This window comes from Schistocerca serialis, chromosome 3 (genome assembly GCF_023864345.2).
Source record: "Schistocerca serialis cubense isolate TAMUIC-IGC-003099 chromosome 3, iqSchSeri2.2, whole genome shotgun sequence".
In the NCBI taxonomy this organism is placed as follows: Eukaryota; Metazoa; Arthropoda; class Insecta; order Orthoptera; family Acrididae; genus Schistocerca; species Schistocerca serialis.
The window spans coordinates 823,264,210-823,286,910 of NC_064640.1; the positions used below are offsets into that span (position 1 = coordinate 823,264,210).

At 38.1% G+C, this 22,701-nt stretch overlaps 1 protein-coding gene across 1 annotated transcript; it reads left to right on the forward strand.

Moving 5' to 3' along the window:
- The first annotated feature begins 6,069 nt into the window (after positions 1 to 6,069).
- On the forward strand, positions 6,070 to 21,238 carry LOC126471247 (putative acid phosphatase 5). Its single transcript, XM_050099364.1, has 5 exons — positions 6,070 to 6,100; positions 6,246 to 6,352; positions 8,838 to 8,961; positions 9,045 to 9,256; positions 21,086 to 21,238. Exons 1-5 carry the CDS (start codon positions 6,070 to 6,072, stop codon positions 21,236 to 21,238), a joined length of 627 nt encoding a protein of 208 aa, XP_049955321.1.
- The last annotated feature ends 1,463 nt before the right edge of the window (positions 21,239 to 22,701 follow it).

Consider the following 22,701-nt stretch of genomic DNA (forward strand, 5'->3'; position numbering starts at 1 on the left):
TAGTAACACTACCTACCCCAGTGGTCACTTTCCTGTCTCTCTTCCAACAACATTCCATATTGGAATTATATTAATACCTTCAGCTGTTGACGGGCATTGATACATATCAATGGGGACAGGTGAAAATGTGTGCCCCAACTGGGACTCAAACTCAGGATCTCCTGCTTACATGGCAGATGCTCTATCAATCTGAGTCACCGAGGACACAGAGGATAGCATGACTGCAGGGACTATCTTGCTCACGCCTCCCACGAGACCTACATTCTCGCCTTGTATGTCCACATACTACATTCGCAGTGTCCCATCCCAACACACTCATTACTTGTGGAAGACATTCTTACCAAGTCCCGTAAGAGTTCAGGGAATATGTGTGCATCCACACAGATGGAGGAGGTCATGGCCAGTATTGTCATAGGCGGGAAGCGTGCGCGAGATAGTCCCTGCAGTTGCGCTATCCTCTGTGTCCTCAGTGGCTCAGATGGATAGAGCGTCTGCCATGTAAGCAGGAGATCCCGGGTTAGAGTCCCCATCGGGGCACACATTTTCACCTGACCTCGTTGTATGTATCAATGCCTGTCAACAGCTGAAGATATTAAAATAATTCCAGTTTCGTTCTAGATGGCTGCAGGTCATCAATGGTGTCTGTTCTTTCGGACATGTCTGAAAGAACAGACACCATATCCATATAACATTCAATATTGATTTGATTTTATTGCCTGTGTCATTAATTTCATCTCTAATATACATATTTTTTTATTTTATGACAACTTTTCTAAGTATGTTACAATAATTTTATAGTGTAAAATTACTTCTGGGTCTTTACTAATTATTACTGTTTCATACAATTTTCTTTTTCTTTCTGAAAACACTTTAATACCTGTAGTAATCCAAGGTTTCTTTGAAAACTATTTGATGTTACATTTAGTAAATTTTTTGGGAAAACAGTGTTCAAAAAGTGATGCAAATGTATCAAGAAACATGTTGTATTTATCATTAGTAATTGGCTCATTATATACATCTCCCCAATTAACATTTCTTAAACACTCTCTGAAGTGCTCTATAGGTACCGGCTTGACCAGACTTTCAGCTTTACTTAATGGTTTCTGAATTATACACCCTGCCAGGTTTTGCAAGTTAATTAGTTGTGTATCACGGTCTGATAATCCATTTATCACAGGGAAGGCATGTGTTAGTTTTACATCCTCTTGCTGTACAAATACATTATCTATTAGAGTGCTACTGTCTTGATATATACATGAAGGGAAGTTGATCACTGATTTTAACAAGGGAACCTCCCCCTTAGATTTAGCTATAAGTTGGCACAGTGGATGGGACTTGAAAAACTGAACACAGATCAATCAAGAAAACAGGAAGAAGTTGTGTGGAACTATGAAAAAAGTTAGTAAAATATACAAACTGAGTAGTCCATGCGCAAGATATGCAACATCAAGGAGAATGTAAACTCAGGAGTGCCGTGGTCCCATGGTTAGCGTGAGTAACTGTGGAATGAGAGGTCCTTGGCTCAAGTCTTCCCTCGACTGAAAATTTTACTTTCTTTATTTTCGCAAAGTTATGATCTGTCCATTTGTTCATAGACGTCTTTGTTCACTGTAATAAGTTTAGTGTCTGTGTTTTGCGACCGCATTGCAAAACCGTGTGATTAGTAGACGAAAGGACGTGCCTCTCCAATGGGAACCTAAAACATTTGATCACAAGGTCATAGGTCAACCGATTCCTCCACAGGAAAACACATCTGATATATTCTATACGACACTGGTGACGGCATGTGCGTCACATGGCAGGAATATGTTGTCGACCCACCTAACTTGTACACTTAGCGAATGGGTAAAAAGATTCTTCTACCTTGACCGATTTAGGTTTTCTTGTGGATGTGATAATCACACCCAAAAAAGTGATGAAAACGTAAGAGTTTGTCACATAAACTAAAAGTAAAAAATTAAACATTTCTCTCGAGGGAAGACTTGAACCTAGGACCTCTCATTCTGTAGCTGCTCTCGCTAACCAGGGGACCACGGAGCTCCTTGACTCCCACAGTCATTGATGTTGCCTATCTTCACTTGGACTACTCAGTTTGTATATTTTACTAATTTTTTTCATAGTTCCACACAACTTCTTCCTGTTTTCTCGATTGATCTGTGTTCAGTTTTTCAAGGCCTATCCATTGTGCCAACTTATAACTAAATCTGAGGGGGGCGCGATGGGGAGGTTCCCTTGTAAGTTATATGTCATTAATAACACTTCCAGTTCACTTTTCCTATCAGAAATGTTTAGAAAGTTTACACTGAAATCATCAAATAACTTCTTCCTTTTGTCTGACAGACAACATAATAGGAAGTCAAACCTTTTTATGAATAGCTCCCAATCTCCTAATGGGGACCCGTACACTGGTGCTAATATCAACGCTACATTGTCTGCCTGTAGTTCACATGCACAAACTTCAGTGCTGATTGACACAAAATTTGCTTACTTCTACAGTTTTGTACTTGTGCCCTCATTTTGTGTAAATGGCAACTCCTCCTTTATCCACGCTAAATCTGCAAGTGTAAGATGCTAAATTATACCCATTTATACTGACACTTTCCATTGCCACAGTTGTGTGGTGTGGAGGCAGACAAAGCATATCAATCTCATTCTTATGTTTGAGGTTATGTAAACACACTAACAACTTATTTACTTTATTTTTTATTCCACTGATATTTTGATAAAGTAGATTGATACTACCCTTAGCTTTATCTCTGCTTAGAGTACGTGGAACTTCTTCTATTATTTTTTCTCGGTCCTTGTCTGTCTGGACTTTGGCTTTAACCCAGAAAAGCGGTTTTCCTGGTCCCATTAACCACAGGGATCACTCCTTGTGTGACACTGCCTCCCCCCCCCCCCCCTCCCTTACAGTATCTGCTAGCAGTGGAGCTAACTTATCTTTCCCCTTCCTATTTGGGTGCAGGCCATGTATAGTGTATCCTACCTCCCAATAGCATCAACTGGAACAACACTTGTGAGATTTTGCTGGTGACTGTAGCATCCTGTTCAGCTCAGTCTTAACATGTCTTACAACAACGTTTACCCAGGGCCAATCGTGGCACTGAAAGACCTCCACAAACCCCACATTTGTGCACCCAGTTTCTGCTCCTATTTTGTCCACGTCACTCCTAATACTATATCTTGGATTCATAGCCAGACTGTTTCCTGCTTCCCCAACAAATTACATTATCTTCTTTTTCAAAGTCACAGCATAGCTGACCTAAGTTTCCTGTCACCTGGCTGAGGCTAGTACTTGGTTTCACAAAACTTGCGACCTGGTACCCTGCACCTAATTTCTCTGGAAGCTGTTGGCCTACACCCCTCCCATGACTGCTACCTAAAAGCAGAATTCTTCTTTTCCTATTCTGATTTGTTGCCGACCTGTCATTTTTCTTTAAGCTAATATTCTGCTTCAGCCTACATTCAACTACATCTGGATGAGGCCCTTCCTCCACTACTTCAGATAGAAAGCCAAACTGGTTTAATAACTTAATTTCTATAGTTTTTTCAGCAGTTCCCCTTTTTCGCCTTTTGATTGCTACCTTTTCCCAGCACCCAATATCTTCTTTCCCCCCATAGCCTACATAATTCCAAATTCACATTTGATAATTCAGCCATAAGGGTACAAATTTTTGCCTCCTGTTCAGCAATTTTTCTGTCCTTTCTATGTAACCTACGTTACCATGGAAGGGCCTCATTATATACCCTGTTTCCTCACTGCTACATTCGCCCCAATGAAACCATAACCTACAGTCTTGACAGAACACCCCCCCTCCCCCCACCCCTCCTTCAGATTTCTAAGGCAACTGCCACATTAGTCACACGTGGTTTGACAGAAAAATTTATACAAAATTTGCACAAAAGCAGAGAATAACTTGGCACAAGAGCACTGAAGTTCTGTAGCCTGTAGTAATACATAACTAAATGCTAATGTAAATGAACATTTAAACTTACTTTCGAAAGTATTAACTAACTACCTATACTCTATATGATCAACATGAATTAATTTAACTTTGAACTGCTCAGTCAAGTAAAAAAATGAATAAATACATAAAGATCTACACTCGCACAAAATTTATACCTAAAATGTAAACAAAATGAAAGACTATCAGTTTTTATGAAATATTTTCTTTTTGATCTAAATACGCTCAGAAAAGTGAAACATTCAATAGATAGCCTAGCAAAGAAGTAAATGCACTAGTCTAAAATGTAATATTAACTAAATTACCTCTTATTTCAATATTAATCACTTAAGTTATCAAGAGCTTCATGGACGTACATCTGCCAGAGATATTAGACCATCAGATACTAGCTCACCAGATATTGCTTGGTGGTGATAATGTAATGGGCATGAGGGACATTGATGTGTGGGCAGATGATGTCCATTGTGATAAGCAAGAATCCAGGCCATAATAGAGTGAGGATTGGAGAAGTGATGAAGGAAGTGATTTGTGTCCTTGATATAGAAAATTAAGCTGTGGTCAGTGGATTGGATGTGTTGGGCAACGAGAGCAAAGCTTTCTTTTATGGGTGCACAGTAATTACCATGGAACAATCTAGGATTGTTAGATTTATGAATATTAGGAAGTACATAAAAAGTGACTGTGCATGGAGATATCTTAGATGAGGAGGGAGATGATCTCAGGTGGAGTTTCCGGAATCAGCTGAGGAATTTGAGTTGGTATTAGAGTTTATGATGAACTTCTAGGATGGGACAACTGTTGTTGAGCCTTTAGGTGAGAGCATCAGACAGTTGACCAATACCTTCTGTCAGGTAATCAGTGTAGTTCTTCATGATAGTGGCAGAACCTTTGTCTGCATGGCTGATAATCAAATCAGAATCTCTTTTACAATTGTGAAACTGTTCTTTCCTCCACTAAGGGGTTTATGTTCTCAAGAAGAGACATGGGAAATGAAGTTCAGACCAAGTTGGAGGTAAGGAATTCCTGGAAGGTAATCAGAGCTGGTTGGGTAAGATTGGAAGAAGGTAATGTTTGGACAGAGGTATTACAGAAAGGTAAGGTTCGGAGTTAGATTTCACTTGATTTTGGTCAGTGAGGTTGATGGAAGGAAAGTGTTTCCATTATACAGATCTTGCGAAGGGGTATAGATGTTTGACAAACCCAGCATGACTGAATTTAGACCTTTGGAATAGGAAAAAACTTCTATGGAATCATTGTTAATAGTGGATAGGTTGACACCAGTGTTCTGGATTTATCTGGCTTGTAGATTTTTTGAAACATTTGGAGGGAGTTTTGACAGATCTGGTTGATGGAAGAAGTGAGTAAGATGAAGGGCTACGTGTTACAATGGGTTGACAAGGGGGTTCACTGAATATGGAGTGGATATAGTTGAGCAATGGTGTTCCAAGGCAGGAATAAAATGACAAAAGATTGGAAAACTTGTGGAGATGTGTTTAGAGTAAGGTACCAGTAGTTGGAGACTGAGAAGTTCAGAATAATAGATGGGTGCAGATGATTTGATTGCATAATAAAAATATTGTATGGAGAGATGTAGTGAACACATCAGTTTTAATGTGATCATATTTTAAGGTGATAAACATTACACATGTGGTTGGAACCAATTACTCTCATGAGTTATTAAATTACAACCATGATCTCACTTCCATTGCGCTATGGATAAAATTGCATGGAGTGCACATTGCAAAATAGTTTCTTCCACCCTGAGCCATCAGCATTTACTAGGAAGGATCAGAGGTACACAAGACAAAATACATACCAGCACCATAAGCAGGTACATAGAACAAAGACTTGAGGAACTAAGAAGAAATGCTGGAGCATTTTCTAAATGGGCAATTTAAATATGATTTATGGAGTCAGCCACTGTGAAGTTCTTGCTGATTGGTTAACCCTTTGACTGCTATTGACAAGTTAACTTGTTATGCCCCGCTGCTCCCCAGGTGCTATTGATGAGTTTAAGTGTGGTCTCTGGGTTCTCATTCAGCACAGTTGATGGCTTAACTTGTGCATCCATGCTGATCCCTGAGTGCTAATCACAAGTATAGATATGCAACAACTCTGGTACCAGTGTGCTGTTGGTAAGTTTAAATGTACAGCAGATTTTCTGCTTCACACCTCATTAGCTTTTTACAGTTCTGGTCACTGAGTTCTCTTCCAGTAATTTGTCTGTTGTGATCTCATTTTTCTGCATTTAGTTTCATTTCGTGTTTTAATATTCATCAGGATTTGGTAAAAAAGGCTTTTGTCATCATCTGTTCTACAAAGAAAATGAGAAAGGTTTCATAGTTTCACTGAGGAATGACGGTGGAGATGAATTATTCAATGTTGATGTAAGCGATAACTACTACTCATATTCTGAAAGCAACAGTCCTAAGCTATCAATGTTAACAGGTGTAAACCACAGTCCTATGCTTCAACAAGAGATGTAATTGATAGTTCATGTGAATTCAAAGACTCTGAAAGTGATAGTGAAATGCTTAGAAAGAAATTACAGTTTAGTCACAAATTTGACAGGGAAGAAAATGATTTTCATCCAGTTAATCACAGTTTTGATGATTCACCATGTGGACACAAGTGTCAACCAGGAAATGATCCAAGCACTCTGTTAGACTTCTTGTTATTCTTCACAGTAGATATGATGACATGTATGGTGACAAGGCAGTCAGTTTTATTTATTCAAGGAAACTGCTTTAGAATCACTGCATTCATGATTATCAAAGGGGATAGATACAGGATGTGAAGAAATGTATTGTTTCATATCTGTTTATTTTCTCATGCTTCCCACAAAGCAGCTAAAAATTAGCAGATATTAATCCAGAGAAGTTTTTATGAGCAATCCAGTTTTCAGTGAAGTTATGTACAGACAACAGTTTCTTTTACTTTTTAGAATGCTAGATTTCAGTGACACCTCTGCCATTTTAAAATTGGGAACAGTATTGGTAATGTTTGTACAGTAAGCCTGTTGTTGCTCAAAGAGTGTTTATATCTTTCAAACAATTTATTCCATCAAAATGGAATACAGTTGATCTAAACAAAATGTATGTGGTGTGACTGTCAGACTGGCTATGTCAAGTGGCAACATTTATGGAACATGCACACACCCTTTACAGTAGCAATATATATTAAAGCCACACTTGTTTTCCTGGCTTTGCAACCATGGAACAAAAACATGTGGTACTGTTCACAGTAACAGGCACAGTAAGCAAAACTTCAGAAAAAAACTGAAATGAGGAGATACTGGATGTCAACTAATATGGTGCTTTCCAATAAGTGGTGCAAGGAAAGGGAAGTGTGGATACTAACCACATGTAACACTATAGAAATGCTAGAGACAGGAAAAAATTGACAGCAATACTGGAGAAAAATTAAGAAAATGCAATGAACTGTAGAATGTAACTTGAATATGATAGAAATGGATTGTTTTGATATGCTGTGAAGCTATGTTGGCTCAATATGAAAAACAATGAAATGATATAGAAAGTTCCTTTATGAAACTTCCTGGCAGATTAAAACTGTGTGCCCGACCGAGACTCGAACTCGGGACCTTCCCGAGTTCGAGTCTCGGTCGGGCACACAGTTTTAATCTGCCAGGAAATTTCACATCAGCGCACACTCTGCTGCAGAGTGAAAATCTCATTCTGGAAGTTCCTTTATGTTTTTATCAACATGGGCATTATATATGCTCATGTTCTACACAGGTTAATGACAAGTCAAAAAAAGTGAGTAGCAGAGTTTCATTTCTTCCTGGATAGGGAACTCCAGAAAAATCAGTAAAGGAAGGTGCTGTGATGATAATCCTGTATGTCTTGTGGGGAGCCATTTCATTTAACTTTCATGGACTTCTGTAAGGTTGTACAGCAAATGGCTTACTTGACAGCACAAGGTAATAAAAAAGATTGCCAAGAGCTGGCTATAGGGCTCAATGATGTAGACAGATTTTCTAGATCTTGATAACTGAGACACTGCTAGAATTGTATGATGGCACTGATTAAGCAGATTGAATTCTGGCTTATGTTGATGATAGCTTGAAAGTGGTCTCTGGGGCTGTAAACAGAAGCTTAAAGAAAATTAAACCCTGCACATACAAAGAAGCAGTGTTGCTGCAGGGATATGACATTACCAATGACTGCAGATAAAACTACATATACATTGCCTAAGGGGCAAAATTTCCTTAAACTGGAATCCAACTTGTAAACTAGACTACAGTTGAAGTATACATAACACTGTTTACAGGTGTTTAGGAGTATTCTTTGATGATAGAAGAAACTTATCAGCACACATAGATACATTCTCTCAAAAGTTGTCTAAAATTGTGCATGAAACTGCCAATGTCAACACTGCTAGTTATAACTAACTTCAAGTGACTGGATGTTGAAAAATCATACCAAAATGCAGTCCTGTTTGTCAATGTGGGCTTTGCAGTAACTGCTTAGACTCGCAGGCTTCATCCGATATGCTACAAAGCTACCCTATAATGCACACTGTGAGAAGTTCTCCTGTGAATAGCGCAAGTCTTCTGTACTTCACCACCAGAGATTCCCATCATTAATTTGGGAACACGGCTATTGGTCACTCAATTCCTCAACTATACTGTAGATGTTGTCTATACTCCTTCCGTTATTTGAAACCTGAATAATTTTTTGCTCTTAAATTTCCACTAGCTAGTGATTAACTACTTTTAAATTACCACTCATAGCCACTTCTATGACTTTCTAAGAATAATATTATATGGCACTGATAGCACACGGTTTTTTGTGGCATTCTCCCAGGATGAAATGCTTAGTGTGTTGCTTGTCAGTTTTTTAACTTTTACAGGAAAAACGTAAACTGCAGCTTCCTGCTTGGACTGCTGGTTATTATCCAGATAAATTAAGGACACTGGCTGCCAGAAGTTTGGCTTTGTTTTCTGAAAGTCAGACGATGAAACGTCTTAATGGAGGTTTGTCTTTTGTTTCTCTGACTTATGTTAGCAGCTGTGCAATAATTCTGTAAGATATTCTAAAATAATTTTAAATTTTTCAGGTCCTTTAGTGAAACACATTATAGAAAAAATCCAGTCACAAAGTAACACTTCAAGAACTGTGTCTCCAAAATTTCTCATGTTTTCTGCCCACGATGTTACCATTGTGAATGTTCTCCAAACTATGGGGTTCACAGAGCTATTAAAGCCACAGTATGGTGCAGCAGTTATCATTCAACTTCATTCAACAAATGACAGTGGTTATGAAGTTAAGGTATGTTGACATTGCATATAAAAAAGTAATTAGATGTCTTACATTTATGTTGACTGCACTGACATTCTATATATTTATTCCTGTAATTAGTCATGCTAGGTACAAAATATGATAGATCGTGCTTTCATGAGCAGAAGATCATCAAGGTAGTTCTGCTCGTATTGACTGTTTTATTCATGTTCAACAAAAGGTTGTTTTCATTCAGCCAGTAGAAGGGCCTTTCATTGCTTTTGTCTAGGTCATTTCTTTTCTGCCATTGTGAAGTGTTAGGTGAGGAGAAGGCTGCATTATCAACAAATAACACAAGTACTGTTGATAGTAGGTTTCCAGGGAGATCAGTACTAACAAATGTAGAGTATTAAATGTAGCATTGAGCCTTGTGGTACTCCTGAGGTGATGGATAATTTATTTGAAGGAGTTGTTCTTCCATCAGGTGTTGTTATTTCCATCAGATGCCTTATATTTGACAGACAGGATTGGAGAAACTGATTGTAGACACATCTTGTACCATATATATCCACTTATGTAAGAGCAGATATTAATTTACTAGTTCAAAGGCTATTGTTGGATTCATAAAAAGACTAGAAGGGTAATGTTTTAGATTGACTCACACTGTTTCAGATTATTAAATGAAGAGAGAGCTTCGGTGTTTGAATTATTTTCTTATGAATGCCAAACTGATGTGCTGTTAATAAGGAGTTGCTTTCAAGGAAGACAACACATGCATTGTGGCCCATGTGTAACAGGCATATATACAGCAGAAGATACATGCTCCACAAGATCTGGTGATTTTCAGAGAACCAAAAGCAGTCAGAGAACCAAATGCAGTCATAATAAATAAATGAATCTGTGTGATGACAGATCCCAGGACACTAACTTAAGGAACATTTGATTGTATCACACACAAATTTTATCTCATTACCAACCTCTTTTTATTATGTAGCTAGGTATATCACTGAGGCTAAATAAGAGGGAAATTTCATATTCCTAATAATTTGGAGAATGTCTTTCAAAGTTGTACTCGTTAAGGAATGAGATTTCTCAGATGTAGAGCATTTTAAGTGGAGATATTTTGCTGGTGGAGAGCAGCCTGCTGATAAAATATTATCTGTAATTTTAAAAAAATGTTCATGTACTGTATTACTTATGTCTGATATCATTTTCTTGTTGACCATTGAAGTAGAAAGATTCTGGAGTTAATGATTGGTGCCAATATGTAAAGTCTTTTTTTACATGATTCCTTGAAACTCTTAAATATTCTGATGCTGTGAAGTCTTCAATATGTCTTCTGTGGATGAAAATATATAATGATGTGGAACTTATTTGTGGCAGGCTAAACCTTAAAAAGAAACTCTGGTGGAAAAATCCAGATAAAATTTGGCCACCAGAGAAAAGGCAGCTAGGTATAATGAATTACTTCTACAATTATACAGAGTTCATGCAAAACAACTTATTCAGCAACTAGCTAAAGTTTATTGTAGGTTACTGAAGTAACAAATTGTTCTGAGTGATTTAGAAAAGGCTCAAGTCATTTCTGTTGCCACTTTCGAGTGCCACTTTGCAATCAAAGTTAGTTTCCCAGCTCTGTCTGCATTCAAGATAAGTCAGCTGTTGGAAAAAACAGCCTTATGGATTGCAGAGATAAAATATTGTTGAGTTATTAAGAAGAGAAACAGTTCTTGACTACTCCATTTAGAGAAGTTATCAAGTTTCTGCTGTAATGCAAATGGAAATCTAAAAAATGGTGGAACATTTTGTCATGGTCGCTGCCCCTGCTAGTTAGGATCCAGTTTTCCAATAATGCAAAATGTTTGTAGAACTGGATTGTTGGGACTTTTGTTCTACCAGTCATGAAGCTTACAGTAATCCCTTCTGCATGTTGGAGCTTGAATTTGTTTAGTCAGCAGCTTCTGATATTACCTGGTCATGATAGTCTATTACAGTATGCTACAGGAGCTCATAGCAAGAGAATTAAAGATATGCCCCCCTCACCCTTTTAAAATGTATTTAGGTAATGCGATATTTCATGATTGGTGGAGCAATGCTTTTTCAATCCCATATTAAAAACTTGGGAAGGACTACACATGCTCGAGTAGCTCTTAAAGTGTTGCCCTTACCACCTGCATAGGAAATACTAGGTGGTTACATTTAAACATAAGAGTTCTGAGTGATGCAGTGCAGGCCATATACATCGCAGGATGGTGACATCATCATAGGTATGTTCATTAATGAGTGCATTTGCGAAGTACGCTGAAAAAGATAATAGTGCCACTTTCTGCCACTAAGTGAAAATATGGTGCTGTAAGCAGTCAGAATGCATGTGTAATGTTCCCTGTTTCAATGTCAGTATGCTGTTTGTCACTGGGCAATGCGTGTTGACTTCTTTTGTGAAGTGACTGTTGGTATAAAGGGTTAAGTTTTGCATACGGAATGTAATGACTGTTGAGAAGAAAGATCATACACTGCTGGTAAAGTTGTTTTATCAGAATGCCAGCAATAGCAGTACTGCATTGTGGGAATATCATCAACAGAAACAACTGCAAAGAAGCCTGATGTTAATAAATGGGCTATAAAATATAATAAAGAAATTTGAAGAAACAGATGTGTAAGGTGGTGCAGGAGGGAGAGGGAGGCAACTCATTCCCACAGCAGTTGTTGATGAAGTTGTTGTAGCTATAGCCTGCCATGCAGCACGTGCTTCAGATTCTGCAACCAGTGCTCAGGCTGTGTCATGGGAATTCTCTCTGTCCTGGGAAACAGTTAAGAAGATTTTGTGATGCATTTTACACTAGTGCCCGTACAGTATTCAGAATGTGCATCAAATGAAGCCTCAAGAAAGGCTACAACTCCATGACTTTGTCTATCATTTTTTGGCACAGATGGAACTGGGTGACACGTGGCCATGGAATGTCCTTAAGGTGCACAAAGCACATTCTACTCTGCACAGTGTTGTGTATGTCCAAAATTGTCACATATGGGGTTGTGCAGGAACATCCATTACACATGACTTATGTGACTGAGTGATGGGATTTTATAAGCTCCTTCATTCTCTGTCTGTTTTTCTTTGAGGATGACACCTCACAGGCCTATAAGGTGTACACTGGCATCTGCTTAATATAAGGACCTCCTTGTGCGACATGTGATTCCAACTTTGCAAAAATGCAACTGTGTCCACACCACTATTTTCATCCAAGATTGGGCAACATCACATGTTACTTGCCTGGTGAAAGATTTGTTTTGAATAACCTTCAGTAATGACCACATCATCTCTAGGCAAATTTTATGTTCTGTACATAGAGTATGCTAGGTTCTTTTTTGTTTTGGAGTAATGTAAACAGGTAATGTTCAGTGTTTAAGTGTTAATACAATCAAATGTCCTTAAGTGGTAAATGAATGTTTTGTTACATTTCCTCTCAAACTGTTACCTAATAATAGTACTGTGTCATGCCTAATTCAATTCCTCAAGCAGAAGTGGATGAATTAAACATCTGAATTGAAACCATCATACAACAGAAGCAGTACGCATCTGGACATGGGTTCCTCATCAAATTACTCTTTATTGAGTCCCCTATACAAGTTGTAGAACTTTGTAATGGGGATTTCTGAACTCCCTGTATGAGGTTTGTGGGGCAAATTTGATTTTAAACTTCATGGCTGCTACATCATATGGACCTGAGAGTAAGGTTCTTGAAAGCTCTGGATGTTTTAAAATGTGTGTCATAGTATGTCATAGGTAGCAGCCTATGTATTCTAGTTCGACAGAGTCTTCGTGTAATACCAACTTGGGTTGGGATGATAGGTTTAAAATAATTCATGTGCAGTGTACTGTGAGGAATTAATTTAGTCATTGGGGTGTTTTCAATGAGCCCTATTCCCAGTCTGTGTTCGGACTGGTGAGGCCCCACGTATATCAGCCTGCAAATGTAACAACCATTTCATAATCTGTAAGCAACAGTGCCTTTTGAATCCAAATAAAACTTCTGTTTTAGAGGCGGATGTGAAGAATGAATAAAGACTGAGAGGGTGCCTCTTTGGCTTCTTGGGTTTGAAACAATTTAAAAATAAATGAGCTTTGTACATATATTTAAGGCTTTATTCGGTAAAATTTTAAACAAGTATTTACCTCAACTTTATTGTGGTGTATAAACAATGATGAGCCAAAGCATTTTCACCATTGCCACCATGAGACTGAATACTACCTGTTGGTGGTGCAAGCAAGTGACGTGGCAAAGAAAGTATATAAATGAAGCAGAGACAATTACAGAATCATTCTTGAAATGATATGGGCAACAAATTGGGAAACCCACTGACACATAAATGACTTTAACAAAGTGTACATTGTTACAGGCTGGCACCAAAGAATGAGAATCAGAGAAACAGCAGAGCTCATTGGCTATTCTCATGCTACACTTGTGAGCATCTATGGAAAATGGTTGAAGGATAGTGAAATCATCAATAGGCAACAAAGTGTTGGATGTCTATGCATCATTATAGGACATGGATGTTGAAGGATTGCCCACTCTATGCCAGATAGATAGTCATCTGTGGTAGATCTGATGACAAAGTACAATGCTGATGCAGGCACAAGTGTTTCAGAGCACACCATTCAACGTGGGGCTCTGCAGCAGACATTGCCTATATGTTCCCTTGATGATCTGATAGCATTGTCAAATATGCTTGCAGTTGGCATGGCATAATCAAGATTGGACTCTGGATCAGAGACATGCTAAGGTGATACTGAACCCCTGGTAGGACTGCCAAAGTTGTGACACCCCACTCCATTCCGCTGACCCCCCACCCCCAACCCCACCCTCCCCCTTGCCTGCATGCCAACCTCCTCTGCCATGAAACTATTTTCCTGCAGTTTTTCCTACACAGATTTAGCAAATTTTATACTCTTGTAAGTATAGTTTAATGAAAATGGAACATTACTGAAAAAATTGCTTAAATTAACTGTATTGATAATATAAAATATTACATACAGCAAATTAAAAGTATCAATGTTGTAAATAAATTAAACCTTGTATAAATTTTTTGAAAATCTGAAAGTAAAAAAATCTAAATTTTATTATTTATGACAATTATTGCACACTGTATTAAGTATGATACATAATACATTTTATTTGTTTCTCATACACTACAAGGGACTTCCAACAAGTAATGCAACCCATTTTTTTCCTCAGCCAATTTTGGTTGAAAAATTCAGAACTTGTTGTGGGACATCATGGAATATTCCTGCTTCAGTCCCTATAGTTTCAGGAAGTTCTGATAAGTTGCAGTGCTGTGCATAGCCTTCAAAATGGGACCTGTAAAAGAGGTGCATTCCAAGCAGAGAGCTGTCATTCAGTTTGTTTTGGTGGAAAACCAGAGCATCACAGATATTCATATGCACTTGATGAATGTCTGTGGAGACCTGGCAGTGAACAAAAGCATGGTGAGTCATTGGGCAAGGCATTGTTATCATTGCAGTAAGGTTGTGCAAACCTGTCTGATCTCCCACGTGATGGCTGGCTGCACACAGCTGTGACTTGTGCAATACTGGAACATGAGGACACTCTCATGAGGTAATCGGTGGATCACAATCCAACACCTTGCTGCACAACTGGATGTCTTTGTTGGTAGTGGTGACACACTTGTCCACCAGCTGGAGTACTCAAAGGTGTGTACCCACTGGGTTTCTCACCACCTAACAGAACACCATAAAGAGCAATGAAAGACCATGTGTACAGAATTGCTTGTGCATTACAAGGTTTGATCATGACAACTTTTTGTCGAACATCGTCACAGGTGCTGAAACATGGGTTCATCACTTCGAACCAGAAACAAGAGTGATGTCCTCGCTCATGTTGCAACAATTAACTCAGAATTGTGTTGTTACCCTCAGGAAATTGAAGAAGTGACTTAGTGTGTTCATTGCCACAAAAATGGAAACAAACTTCTCTTTCTCCATGATAACCAAGGCCTCACGCAAGATACAGCTCACAAAATTTCATTGGACTGTTCTTCTTTATCCACCCTACAGCTTGGGGATCTTGTACCTTCCATCGGTTTGGCCTAATGAAGGATGCACTCCACAGGAAGCAGTATGCGGATGATGGGGAGGTTATTACCACAGCAAGATGTTGGCTCTGATGTCAACCATTAGAGTTGTCCCATTTGGGCATACAGGGCCTCCCAGTAAGGTGGCATAAGGCCATCACATTGAACAGAGATTAAGTTGAAAAATAGAATTCTGTAGCCAAAAGAGTGGGGAATAATATGGTATACTTCAATCTGTTTGCAGAAAAAAAAATGTTGCACTACTTATTGAACACCCCTATTTTAGTAGTGCTTAAATTACTAATCAGAAATAAAATAAGAAGGGTTACAATTTTAATTTGCAATTTCCTCATTTGAGTGAAACAAGTTCATTGATTATGTTATAAAAGTCACATTTAGCAGCTGTGTTCTGTTGACAAAATATCTAAATTTTACAGTCAGTTTTCACCATAATTGACCTTAAGTAGCTTCTCTTATTATCTAAAATTTTGTGCTGCAATTACTGGTGTTGTCCTTAAATATCCTTAGAGCTACTGTGATGACTGGATAAGGATTCCTTGACCTATCCTTTACAAATATCCAAAAGGGGGCCATATCACTGCTTTTCACCTGTTCTTTCAGCTGGAACCTGAAAGCAGCTATTTTGTTAACTAGCTTGTCTGTGCCAATATTGCCATGAGATGTTGTGCATACAGTCCAGTCTAGAGGTTAGCATGTGTGCTGCGGGCCACTAGTTCAAATTCAACCACCAGCAATTTTTATTTGTCAGCAAATTCAGCTGTACAGTTTTCAGGATAAGATACAGAGGTTTCATTTACAGTGTTTTTTGACAGGTAAGTAAGATGAAGGAGTGTGATATATGTAAGCTCTACGTTACATTTCATGTATTATTGTGTTATATACTTTAGCTGAAACAGCCTTTGGTCAGAAGCATATATTTGCTTTGAGGAACTACATCACCGCAGCAAAAAATCCATTGATGCAGCTGTGTCAGCCAAGCACTCTGTTGCCAAATAATTCATGTTAATGGTAGACATCTGTTCAGTGGTACTCATTTCTTTATGATAATACTGGGACAAAATGACACTGTAACACCAGCCAGAGGGAAAGGCTTCTTCTTGCAGGCAGAAGATAACAAAATGAGGGGTAGCAGAACTAGCTTAGCTCTCCTTGGTAGTTTTTGAACTGTCTTTTTTTCAATGGACTTTTTTACTCTCCCTCTGTGTTTGCACCCTTGGCAGGTGCCTATTTTTCCAAGTCCTCATTACTGTTCTGTTGTGGACCAAAGGAAACATGTCACTTCGTCAGATGAATCAAATTTGTGGTTACACCAAGTTGATGGTCATGTCAGCATATGCCATCACCCAGGTGGAAGGATGCTCAAAGCATGCACTGCACCCTTGGTGTAGGTCAGTGGAGGCAGTGATACGATATGGGGGACATTCACCTTGATTTTTGTGGTATCTGGGGTAGTAATTGAAAGCACCATGACAGTTGTAGACTACGTGACCATTATTGTGGACCACCTGCAGCCCTCTACACTAGATGTCATCCCCAATGGCAATGGCATCTTCCAGCAGGATAACTGCCCATTTCATATGCCACACTCATGCTACAGTGGTTTGAGGAGCATGATATTGAGCTCAGGCTGATGCCTTGACCACCAAATTTGCCTGATGTGAATCTGATGGAACACAGCTGGGGTGTTATCCAATGTCAGTTCCTTGCTCACACCCCATCAGTCTGTTACTTGTGGGCACATTTCTCTGGGAAAGTAATAAGGACTTGGTGACACCATGCCATGAAGAATAGCTGTTGTATTGTGTTCCAAAAAGGGCCAACATGTTATTATGTAACTAGCCATAATGTTATGGCTCATCAGCGAATTGTAGAACTATATTCAGCCCTGAAGACACTGGAACAGATGAAATGTCATTGAAGTAGAAAGTTTTTCACCTGTTCAGATTTCCTTGTTGTCCCATATGACAGATGCCCATGTCAGGGAAAGTGATCCGAAATATAGAGTTAAAACATTAGGATAAACATGTATCATTTTACAACACCTGATAAAAAAAAGTGAAGCACCTGGAAGTCATGGTCATGGTCAGATGTCATTGTAACTTCATGCATGTACACACCATCAGTGGGTATGTAAATGATTAGAGTTGTAATTATGTGTGACAGGTGGAACAGCCACTGGAATACATTTGTGTTGTTCATGTGTAGTGTTGTTACCAGGCCTGGTAGGTTTTATGAGGGGTGTGAACAACATCAATGTTGGCTGCTCACTGTGAAGGGCATGGACATATTTCATCATCTAATGAGACTGTGTTATCAGCAGCTTACAGAGTTTGAAAGGGGCCTCATTGTGGGTCCCCATTTGGCCAGCTGAGCAAATTGTGCAATATCCAGATATTTGTGGGGCATATGGATGTGACAGTGTCCTGGTATTGGACCACATGAGAATGTGACAGCAGGCATATGCATCATCAAGATTCTTGTTGACAATATCTGACAACACAAGAGATGATCACTGTAATATCCACCAAGCTCATCATAACCTCTTCACATTTGCACGTGCCATCCAGAAACAAGTAATTGACTCCCTGCAACATTGTGTCATCCCACACCATTGGTCATAGGCTAGCAGCAGCCAGAATAGGGAATTAACATCCCTGGCTGCACTTTGAGTGGTCTCATGACTGACAAGCATTGGAAGCATGGACTGCTGATGAATGGTGTCATTATGTTCAGTGTAGAATTGCAGTTCTGCACTACCCTGGATTTCCACCACTGACTTGTATGGAGGCAGCCTGGGAGACATCCTATTTGTCAACTGTTTTGGAGAGGCATAGGGCTGATACTCCTGGATTCACAGTGTGGGGAGCCAATCTGGTGTGAATTTAAGGTTGTGATTGGAAGTGATTGAGGGAACTCTCACGGCACAATGGCATGTTATGGACATCATATGTCCTCAAGTTTTTCCTCTCATGCCATTTTTTAACAGAACAATGCTTGTCCTCACATGGTATGTGTCTTTATTAACTGATTGCATGGTATTGAGGTACTACTATGGTCAGAAATATCCTCAGATCTGTTCCCAATAGAACATGCGTGGGGCCAGCTCAGACGTCAACTTTGTCCTGGTGCCAGTGTCTGGGAAATCAAGGACCAATTACAAAAGATGTAAACCAGTTTACTTTAGGGTAGTATACAACAGCTTTATGACACCTTTCCCAGCTGAACCAGCACATGCTTACAGGCCAGAGGGGCTGAAATGTTAAACTGGTAAATGGGCTCTTTGTAAATTTGACTAATTTTGTAATCATCAAAGTAAAGTGACTTGTCCTTTCCTGACATGAAATCCTGTGAACTGTGGATGCATGGCAACAGGCAGATTCCATATTCCTAGATTTCCATAAAACATTTGACACAGTGCTATACTGCCAACTGTTAACGGAGGCACAAGCATATGAGATAGGTACACGATATGTGAGTGGTTTGAAGGTTTCTTAAGTAACATAGCCCGGTAAATTGTCCTCACCAGTGAGTGTTCATCAGAGACAAGGGTATTATCATGAGTGTCCCGTAAATGATCTGGTGAACATGGTAAGTAGCAGTCTGTGGCTTTTTGCTGATAGTACTATGGTGTTTGGGCAGGTGTTGTTATGAGTGACTGTAGGATGATACAAGGTGACTTAGACAAAATTTATATTTAATTTTGTAGTTGGTGTGATGAATGGCAGCTAGCTTTAAATGTAGAAAAATGTAAGTTAATGCAGATGAGTAAAGACAACAAACCCATAACGTTTGGATACAATATTAGTAGTGTTCTGCTTGACACAGTCACCTCATTTAAATATCAGGGCATAACATTGCAAAGTAATATGAAATGGAATGAGCAGGCAAGGACTGTAGTAGGGAAGCTGAATGGTTGACTTGGGGTTATTGGGAGAATTTTACGGAAGTGCAGTTCATCTGTAGAGGAAACTGCATACAGGAAACTAGTGTGATTCATTGTTAAGTACTGTACAAGTGTTTGGGATCTGCACCATGTCAGATGAAAGAAAGACATTGAAGCAATTTAGAGGCAGGCTATTATATTTGTTACCAGTAGGTTCAAGCAACATGCAAGTAATGAGTGTTGAGGCTCACTTCTGAGCAATTCTATTGCTGCCAATGCACATTTTGTGTAAGGACCTAGAAGATAAGATTAGAGAGATTAGGGCACATACAGAGACATATTGTTAGTCATGTTTTGCTCACTCTATTTACAAGTGAAACAGAAAAGGAAATAGCTGGTAGTGGTACAGGGTACCCTCCATCATGCACCATACAGTGGCTTCAGGAGTATGTGTGTGGATGTAGATGTAGATCCTCTCAGCACATTAAGTTTTATTTTGTCTTCTCCTCCCCTTCTGAGTGCTTCAATTTTTTTTTTAGGCAGTCTATTTGATACCAAGGTATGTGTATATATTACTTCATATGGGTATACTGTGAGAAAAGTAGCTATTTTGGATTCTACTCTTCCACTTACACAGCTCAGTAACTGTTTTATGTAACTTTACACAGAACAATATTAGTTGTGTACCTAATGACAATGTCAAAACCTGTTTAATACAAACATCAGAGTTAAGTTGAATTTACAGCTTCAGTCCAAATTCTCTTATAAATTATAGGAGCGGTAGATAAGGTAAAATTTATAATTGCAAAGCAAGCAGACCATCTCAACGATTAAATGTTTAAGTGTTTGCTATGAAATGGCTGTAGTTATATAATTCTCCAGTTTTTTTGTGGGATCTTTTTCAGTGTAACTGTCATCAATAGCCATCATAATTCAGAAAAGTCCTCAGATGTCACAGACAGATTATTTATGCCAGTCAAGAACAAGGGTCTACCAAGCACTGATGCTTACAGGGCTCAATATTTAATGTTTTCCCACTCGGAATTTAATCTTATTCCTGTGTTTAATATCAGTTTCTCTGTGGAGAAGCCTTTGTGGAATCCAGACTGAGTTGTTAATAAAATTTTAAGAAATATGGTTCCACATTCCTTTGTAATAAGCTACCTTCTTAGAAATTTTAAGAACTTGGAAAGGCTGATGTCTGAGCTACAGTTTGAAGTAATATATTTTTACAGCTTTCACAAGCAGCTGCTATAACTGTGTACCTCAGTCATTCATGAAACATACCTTGATGCATCAGAGTATTGTAAAGGTGACTCGATGAGGCACAATCAAGTTAGGACAACATTTTAGTATTTCACTTGTTATACTGTTATAATTGGAAGATTTGCTGTTTTTCAGTGACCTTATGATTTTTGTTATCTTTTTAATGGCTTATTTTCAAAAAAGTGATGTCTGGAAGTGGAGTATTCTTTCTTTGTCTAGTACTTCTTCAGACTGTTTATGTTTTGGGTTTGGAATTTTTTGTGCTAATTGTTACAGTGAAGAAGTTTACGATACAGCTTGCATGGCACCTTTGAATCTTTATAATAAATGTGTGGCCCCTATTCAGTTCTATCTCATGTATCTTAAGTGAAAACAGAACTCAAAGTTTCTAGAAATGGATTAAAGGATGTTTGTTTTGTATGTCTGTTACCACACATACAAGCAAGTTTTCTTACAACATTCTCATGGTTGCATTACTTCACTGGTGAGTGGATGGCTAACTTTCATCACATGTCACTATATTCAATCAAGATTTTCATTATAATAACAAAATATTTTACCAATCAAATATCACCTTATACACACAATGTATTATTAAATTAATGTTGACTTTGTTACAGGTATTGTATTTGAATAATGCTTCTGACAGTGAGCTACATGTTCTCAACACTCCTGGTTGCACAGACAAGTGTCATTTGCAGCAATTTGTAGATCTGATGAAACCTGTTTTACCAGATGACTGGACAGTGGAATGTCAAAAGCTAGACAGCTAAATAACAGATTTTCAGCAAAGTGATTGTACACTTATATTAATAATAAAATATTTCATGCCATATATGTGATTACACTGCCTCATAAAATTGTACCATATTCAGTGTGTATCTGATAAATGTGAGATTGCATTTTCTCACTTTTTTTGTAGATAAATTTAAAATTGTTACATGTACATAATACATTTTTATTGAGAGAGAAGGAAATCTGGTCATCCTTATTTCATCGCAAAGCTATCAGAATTATAAACTTATTTTCACATAATATACTTTAAAAGTTAAATCATAAACTTACATACTAGTGACTCACCAATGTTATACTAAAAGTCCAGTTTCAGTGTACTGTGTTCATGTACAGTTTAACTATAATATATCATTTAATTTCATAAGCTACATGGAAACTGATCACTATTTGAAATAATGTAGGTTTACATATTTTATTTCCTTCTGCTGTATTCTTTGTCAAGTAACAACATTATCCTTCAATAATTCCTCTACTGAGTAATAGCACTTTTGGACTAGCATGCTGTACAATTTTCTCTTCAGAAAACTATTCTTGATCCTATTTTAAATTTTATCTTTTAATTTGTTACAAATCATCATTCCTATGTAGTGCAAAGTGTGGACGAAAACCTGAGGGTTGCAAACATGAACTTTTCTTAATTCCTTGAATTGTATGTATGCTGGAAACTATTTATTAAAAATGGACAAGATTTGATGTGTGCAATAATCCATGTATGTACGGGGGCAGAACACTTAATATATTCACATCCCTTTGTAGTGGTTGACAAGGCGTTCTTGGCCTTCCTTGTGCATGTTTCATATAATTTGTTTGTTTGGTGTTTTTTTTTTTTTTGCCAAGGTCAGTATTCTTTTCATGTTACCTGTGTTTCCCCAAAAGGCAATGCCATATTTTAGCATGGGTTCAAAGTAACTATGGCACACTATTTTTCTTGTGTACATGTTGTCGTGTTGGTTTCAACTGCCATAGCAAATGCCAGGCTGTTTAATTTATTTGCAAAGTGTGCAATATGTGATGACCATGACAGTTTTTCATCCATATGCATTTTCAAGAAATTGACACAGTCTGATTCTTTTAGTTCCTGAATTTTTTGTTTTATCTGAATATGATTTGCTTTTGATTGTATGGTTTTAAATTGCAATGGTTGAATTTTTTGAAATACTTAATTTTAATCCACTTCAGTGGAATTGGGTATTAAATTTTTCTAGGAAACCTGCAATATTTTTGGGAAGTTTGTTTGCATTACTATATTCAATCAGCATTGGGCATGTGCATTATTTTTGGGAAGTATGTCTGCATTGCTGTATTCAATCAGCACTGTTGCACCAACTGTAAATAATACTGAATGAGAAATTATGTTGAGTGGTGAGTCATTTACATAAAAAATGATGTTTGCTCTAATACCAAGCCTTGTGAAATTCCTTTTAAAATGGTTTTCCACTCT

Bases quoted from the DNA above. Each gene is read 5' to 3' on its own strand.
- LOC126471247 (XM_050099364.1), top strand. From the start codon at position 6,070: ATGCAACAACTCTGGTACCAGTGTGCTGTTG. The intron at 6,353-8,837 runs GTAAGCGATAAC...TAACTTTTACAG, and splicing joins ATGAATTATTCAATGTTGAT to GAAAAACGTAAACTGCAGCT. The intron at 8,962-9,044 runs GTTTGTCTTTTG...TAAATTTTTCAG, and splicing joins GATGAAACGTCTTAATGGAG to GTCCTTTAGTGAAACACATT.